Source organism: Camelina sativa, chromosome 19 (assembly GCF_000633955.1).
Source record: "Camelina sativa cultivar DH55 chromosome 19, Cs, whole genome shotgun sequence".
In the NCBI taxonomy this organism is placed as follows: domain Eukaryota; kingdom Viridiplantae; phylum Streptophyta; class Magnoliopsida; order Brassicales; family Brassicaceae; genus Camelina; species Camelina sativa.
The window spans coordinates 26,218,245-26,225,586 of NC_025703.1; the positions used below are offsets into that span (position 1 = coordinate 26,218,245).

Below are 7,342 nucleotides of genomic sequence, written 5' to 3' on the forward strand. Positions count from 1 at the left end.
TTGACATGACAAGCAGCTGTTTTCCACTGACTCTTTGTTTAGACAGAGTGTTGATCTTTATACATTCTAGGAATTTCATGGCCTGTTCTGGTGCATGTCCTTGTATCTAATCAACACAACTCACATAAAATATTAGATCTCACAAACACCAATGACTTTTCTCAGAATCATGGGTTGATCCAACTCCAATGGTTTTGTAAATAAATCAGCAATTTGCAAATCAGTGCTCTAATGTTCTATTACTATCAGTTTCTCCACAACTACTCTATGAATAAACTGATATTCAGGGTCTTGTAATTTCAGTTTAGTATATGATATATGATCTACAACAATATTAGCAAACAAACAATTATCACATAAAATTGAAGCATGGTCTAAGAATGTACCGTAGGCTGTTCTCAATTGTTTGATCCTCATCAGGTGATTGAAACAGGTTCCCAAGGCATTAACCTCAAATTCAACAATTGAACAAGGTACCTTAACAAGCTTCTGAGCGTAGCAGAAGATCAGCTTTGTTCCCAGAAAGCAATAGCCACCAGATCCTTCACGGTGATTCAGAAAGCGGTATCTCTTCAAGTTTCTGCTAGCTCCTTTCAACATTATCAACCTTATGTTGCATTTGCCTTTGAAATACTTGACAATCCTTTCAGTAGCTTGCATGTGTGATACTAAAACACTCACAACTTGCAAGTACATAACAAATGTCTGATTTGCTGGTACAACACATCTTCAGAAAACTGATCAGTCCACCGTACCAGTTACCAATTACACAATCTCTTGAATCATCTTCTAAGATAGAACATTTCCAACTCTCATAGGTGTGGCTTCATCTTCACTCCTTCGTTACTCACATGCACTAATCAAACCTTTGGCATACTTGCATTGGTATATGAATATCTCAAAACCTTACAGCTGCTAGTAAACAGTCTTCTGAAGAAGCCATTCCTAGCACTTTCGCTAACAACCAACTGATACAGCATGAAGTTATGCACAAAGACAATCTCTATCAGGTTTCTGATTACCTCGTGTTGAAGTGAAGGTGCTGCGTCTAGCAAACTCTCCTTAGAGCTTTATACGATCACTCATGCCTTGTTCTCCACAACTTGTTCATGTTTGTCTTTTCTATTCTGCAACAACGTCTATAGACATAGTAACCACCTATGTAGCTACGCATGTCGCCTGTCTGAGATATATCATATTGTCGCAGTTTGAATCCATTTGCAAAGCTCTGCCTTGCCACGCCATTAACTACAGCCGAACAACTCTGGGTAGTAGCAGCAGACACAACAACTCTGCCCTCCTGAATCCTTCTAGCAGCTTCTTGATGGATGTGATTCTCACAGTTTCCTGACTGCTGCAGCTTACACTTAACAACTACTAGTTAATGCACTCCTTCTGAGATCATGTCTCTAGGCATCATAGAATACTGCTGATTGAGCTCTTTTGCCTGAAAATTAGACGACTTTCATATATAATAGCTATTATCAGAGCGCTGACCTTCGACTCGAATATTNCGTTACTCACATGCACTAATCAAACCTTTGGCATACTTGCATTGGTATATGAATATCTCAAAACCTTACAGCTGCTAGTAAACAGTCTTCTGAAGAAGCCATTCCTAGCACTTTCGCTAACNGATATTTGTGCATTCTCTTGTTATTATTCTTCAGGGCTATGTTGCAAACGTACCAGCCACATTACTTCCTTCTTTTTTTTTTTTTTTTTTTTTTTTTTTTTTTTTTTTTTTTTTTNCTAATCAGATTGGTTTTTAGACCATCAACAAGGTAGACAAATTCCAGAGTGGACTGATCTTTACAACGAGATACACCTTTGCCTCTGATTTTACCTTCAGCTNGTCTAGCAAACTCTCCTTAGAGCTTTATACGATCACTCATGCCTTGTTCTCCACAACTTGTTCATGTTTGTCTTTTCTATTCTGCAACAACGTCTATAGACATAGTAACCACCTATGTAGCTACGCATGTCGCCTGTCTGAGATATATCATATTGTCGCAGTTTGAATCCATTTGCAAAGCTCTGCCTTGCCACGCCATTAACTACAGCCGAACAACTCTGGGTAGTAGCAGCAGACACAACAACTCTGCCCTCCTGAATCCTTCTAGCAGCTTCTTGATGGATGTGATTCTCACAGTTTCCTGACTGCTGCAGCTTACACTTAACAACTACTAGTTAATGCACTCCTTCTGAGATCATGTCTCTAGGCATCATAGAATACTGCTGATTGAGCTCTTTTGCCTGAAAATTAGACGACTTTCATATATAATAGCTATTATCAGAGCGCTGACCTTCGACTCGAATATTGTGGCACTCATCAACCGCCTGACATCCTTTCTCGGTGAAGGTAACATCTAAACCCTCATCACACAACCGACTGCTGCTAATCAGATTGGTTTTTAGACCATCAACAAGGTAGACAAATTCCAGAGTGGACTGATCTTTACAACGAGATACACCTTTGCCTCTGATTTTACCTTCAGCTTCATCTCCAAAAGTGACCATGTCAGCTAAGACTTCTTCAAAGTTTTGTAGCCTTCCTTGATTCACAGTCATGTGCCTTGAAGAACCACTATCAAAGAACTAGTGCTACAACACAACGGTCTGATGATCATCAACAGTGTGCAACATAACAGTTCATGTCACACTTCTTGATGTTTACTCGCCTGTATCTTCGAACATCTTTGTGACACTCCTTCAGATGCGTGAGTGGTATAGTACAATCCAGACACTTGAAACAGATAGCTTTGTGGAGGCTCTGACTTGCATAGTAACAGCGACATGTTCGTTTGTTCAGATCTTCGACACTTCACAGTCTTGCCCTAACTTATGATATTGTCCTTTTCTTCCAACCTTGTGGAACTTCTACTGGACAACGACACAGTTTCCCTCTCAGGTTGTTCATAACAATCATCTGCTTAGTCTTCTAATTGTTGAACTCAGACACCCGTTTGACAGCATCACCTCCATTTTGCAGCACTTTTGTTCCATGACCTATGTATGAAATCTTCTGACCATATAAAGACCCATTAACTACACTCGTGTCATGGCTTGAGTTTCCTCCATGGTTCCTCATATCACAGTTTGCAATCACAGTACCCTTGTGAGTGATCAGCCCCCTGTACAGATCTTTTGCTTCTTAACTCAGCCTTTTGTTATTCTTTAGTTGATTCTCAAGACGTTGTCTCAACAAAGATGAAATGACTTTCTCCTCAGACAACAATTTCTCAAGTGTGAAGACTCTACAAAGCAGCTCTTCCTTCTCAAACACCAGATCATAATTCTCCTTCTTCTGTAGAATCAGATTCTTAGACAGGGTGATGACTTGTTTCTCAACAGATAAGCTAGCCACATCATCCTTAGGCTTCAAAACAGACTTCTGATTCTCATTATCTTCTTTCGCTGACTCAATATCCCTCCATGTCAGACAAGATTTCGTATGACCACAGCCTTGACGATTGTAACACTTCAGCACGCTTTTTCTTTCAAGTCTAAACCAGTCTGATTGAAAGTTTCCATAACCTTGATATTCAGAACTCTGAGATTCTTTCTCTGCATCAGATCTGGATGATGAAGATTGATGTTAACGTTGTACACCCTTCAGCCTTCTGAACTGCTTCTTGATCAGTTCTTCCTCATTATCTTGAACAGACGTCTGAGTTTCTATAGTCTTCAGAGTGAATGATTCCTCAGCCTTCTGATCGTTCTTTCTCATCTGTTGTTCATATGTCTCAACTAATTTCACACCCTGATCAACCTTCTGTTCATCAGAACTTAAAGCACCTTTACCATCAGATTTGTAAGCAAGATATCCATGTGATAAGTTTCTGAGAAATTCCTTGACAAACCTCTTATCCTTGTATACCTTCTTCAGCACTACAATTTCCTGACAAGGAGAGCTTAGATTACTGTTGAAATGACAGGATGGTGATACATCAAATTTTTCCTTCTTCACCCTTCTGGTTTCCTTAGAGAAGGCTTCCAAAAGACCCCAAGCTTCTTTCGCCGACATACACTCTTGCACCATCGCGAACAGATACATTGGCAAGTAGCTGAAAATAGTAGACAGAGCTTCAGCGTTCTGTTTTCCCTTTAATTTCTCCTCAGCCGTCCACAGCTTATAGGGCTTTATTACAGTTTCTCCTCTGATGTTCGTAAATGTTGGAAGTGACCATCCATCTTCAACAGCGAACCAGGCTTTCATATCACGACTCTGTATCATTTGTCTGATCTATGCTTTCCAATCATCATAATGCTCAGCGTCAAGCATCAGCGGATTGTGCTCATCAACGAACTGTTGTGGATTCTCCATACCTCGTCTCAAGATCTCACCTGTTGAAAAGATAAACAATTCTTTTATCAGGCGTCTGCTCTGATACCAATTGTTAAGGTATAGAGACACACAACACACTGATTTACACTTGGAACGCGCCAAGCAAACACTTTTCTCTTCAATCTTATTAACAAAATTTATCTCTTACAATGATACAATTTTGTCTCCGCCCTTACTCAACCTATTCTACCCAATAGGATAAATCCCGACTAAGAATGAATCTGAAACTCTCTCTTTTCTATCTAACGCAACACCCTGTGTAGATCTAGGAGAAGAAAACCAACCCTCTCTCTTTTTATCTATAAGAGAAGAAAACCAACCCTCTCTCTTTTCTATCTAAACTCTCACCAGTGTAGATCTAAGGCTCTGATTGGTGACATGAATTATTGAAGTTGAGTTGCACAAAATATTATAATTTGATGTAACTTGGAGTAAATAATATGTGGTAAAAACAGCAGTTTGATGTAATGAATTGCTGTAAGAATATGATTTATCAATTTTACCAAAATTATTGACTGGTGACATTTTTGTGATAGATGTTGCAGTGTGTATTATTTCATATTTTTAATTGAAAATGATTAATAATTATAACTATTAAAAAGTATTAGTGAATACATTTTATAAAATTATTTAAAAAAATAAAAAATATATATTAATAAAATAAATTAAAATATATTAATAATAAGTTATATTAATAAAAATAATTACATGCATTTCATAATATTTACAATCTTATGATATTTAAACTATGCCTAATTTGATTTCAAACGATAAAAAAAAAATTGGCAAAGTATAAGAAATTCAAAATAACTAAATAAAGAAGTCATTAAATAAAATAAAAAGTATTTTTTTATTGATATATGAATTAAAGAAAAAAATAAAATTTTGTTTTATATAACTGTATTTTCGTTTTTTTAATTAAAAAAATAGCTAACTCAACTTACCACATCCTAACTCATGAAAATTTCCATGATGTTGAATAATCTTTTGAGTTAACAATTTTACAAAGGATATACCTCAAATTTGTACATCAACCATAACACATGATTATTCAAACTCAACTTAAAAAAATTTAGTTTTGTTCTTGATTGGTAACATTTTTGAATAAACTTTGAGTTAAGTCCATAACTCAACTTAACTCAATGTTAAGTCATGTTACCAATCAAAGCCTAAGAGAAAGAAAAACAATTCTCTACGCACTTAATCACCTCCCTGATTAACGTCACAGAGAACTAGGAACACACTTTCTAAGCCTTAATTTTCTGGCTTCGAAGTTTACAACTGTATCAATATTCTAGAGTGCTCGACTTGGCTCGTGGCCTACTCCTAGAATATATATACACGACTTGAGAAACCCTAGAAGGCGAATCTCCAAGTATCAACGGATAAGGAAACTGTTTGCTCTCAACCTTATCTTTTCCTTATTTGTTGTAGAGAATATTCTTCATATCTCCAAGGATAAGGACACTGCTTGCTGCTCAAGTTTATCCTTTCCTTAATTTCCTATGGAGAATATTCTTCATATCTCCAAGAACAATCTCGTCTCTATCTTCAATGCCAAGTCATCAACTTTCCTTGATACATCATCACATCCACTCACGTCTTGCCACGTCAGCTCACACATCCACGTCAGCAACTCGAGCGTCTGTGATCTGATGCAGCTTCCTGATTGATACAACGCTCTGTTCGGCAAAACGACTTGTTTCTCACAGCGAGTTGTTCCAGAATCTGCATTTATAGAAACAGATGGTGACGGCTTAGGGGAAGCAGCGGGATCAACGGCGGCTCCAGTGGGGAGATCGCGAAGGGAAGTAGCGGGATCGACGGTGGCTCCAATGGGAAGATCGCGAAGGGGTTTTTTTTTGTTTTTTTTGGTCTTATAGACCATCGGGGACCTATACCGAAATCGGCAAAGGTGGTGGGAGAAGGAAAGGCTTCGCGTTGTTTAGAGAGAGATTTTAGCCTGGATGCATCAAAGTTATTGCAATAATATAAAACTGTCACATTCATTTAATTATGTGACGTGTTATTGAAATACGGCTACACCCGATTCATGAAACAAGTTTGAGATTCATTCTTATTAATTTGAAGTACAATGTTCTCATCACAAAGGACCATCCATACATATTCAGTCAGCATACCTATGAGTTCCATACTCGATTTATTGGAATAGTACCACGAAAACATCTCTCACCTTTCTTTGCTTATAATCTAATATCAAGTTCATATCCTGTAAAAGAGGGGAATAACGACCTAAACTGTTATAATTATCAGGACAATGTTAAAACTTCATATACGATGAAAATATTATAAAAATGAAAACTTACGGTGTGTACTCGACGCGGATGTTACCGGCATCAGTATTAGCGATAACCCGGAAAGCATCACGAGAGAGATTAAGGTCACCGTTGCAAGGCTCCCGGCAGAAATCAACTACCCTCACGTCAACGGTACGACCCGTGCAAGCCCTAGGGAAGTTGTATGTAGCGCCAATGCATCGAACCCTGTACCTCCGACCACAAGCTCGACCTCCTTGGTACAGATTGCTCCTGACTCCAACCACCATCGTCTCACGTTGTGTTCCATAACACGCAGACCCTAATTAAACCGCATCATTAACTTGTAATTAATGATATGTTTATTAACGTATGAAACAAAGATATGTATGGTTGTATATAGTACGCACTAGTGTAGGGAGGGTTGTAATAGACAGCTCTTCCTTGAGCAGCTTCAGCAATTGGAGCTAAGATTTGTGCAAACACCATCACCACTACCACAAATTTTACCACCATTTTTATCATTTTTCTTTTATTTTGTTTTTGGCTTGTTTGTGAATAATTAATGAAGCTAAGGAAGAGTGTATTTATATAATTGGATTTCAAAGACTATAGATAAAAAGGAAAAGTCTTTGATCTACGTCAAGTCTTCCACTACTTATTGTATTGATTTCATATGGGACAATTGGTTTCTTACTCCACCTATATTTTCTTAGTC

General features: G+C 37.8%; 2 protein-coding genes across 2 annotated transcripts; both read right to left on the reverse strand.

The window, feature by feature from the left end:
* Positions 3,155 to 4,237, reverse strand: LOC104768223. The gene is made up of 2 exons (XM_010492147.1): positions 3,604 to 4,237; positions 3,155 to 3,516 (listed from the first exon to the last, which is right to left on the reverse strand). Exons 1-2 carry the CDS (start codon positions 4,235 to 4,237, stop codon positions 3,155 to 3,157), a joined length of 996 nt encoding a protein of 331 aa, XP_010490449.1.
* On the reverse strand, positions 6,672 to 7,190 carry LOC104767228 (EG45-like domain containing protein 2). Its single transcript, XM_010491271.2, has 2 exons — positions 7,035 to 7,190; positions 6,672 to 6,946 (listed from the first exon to the last, which is right to left on the reverse strand). Exons 1-2 carry the CDS (start codon positions 7,147 to 7,149, stop codon positions 6,672 to 6,674), a joined length of 390 nt encoding a protein of 129 aa, XP_010489573.1. The 5' UTR covers positions 7,150 to 7,190.

Coding starts and splice junctions, on each gene's coding strand:
- LOC104768223 (XM_010492147.1), bottom strand. CDS start 4,237: ATGATACAGAGTCGTGATATGAAAGCCTGGTTCGCTGTTGAAGATGGA. Junction 3,517..3,603: donor AAGGCTGAAGGGTGTACAAC/GTTAACATCAAT, acceptor ACTTTCAATCAG/ACTGGTTTAGACTTGAAAGA.
- LOC104767228 (XM_010491271.2), bottom strand. CDS start 7,149: ATGATAAAAATGGTGGTAAAATTTGTGGTAGTGGTGATGGTGTTTGCA. Junction 6,947..7,034: donor TTACAACCCTCCCTACACTA/GTGCGTACTATA, acceptor CGGTTTAATTAG/GGTCTGCGTGTTATGGAACA.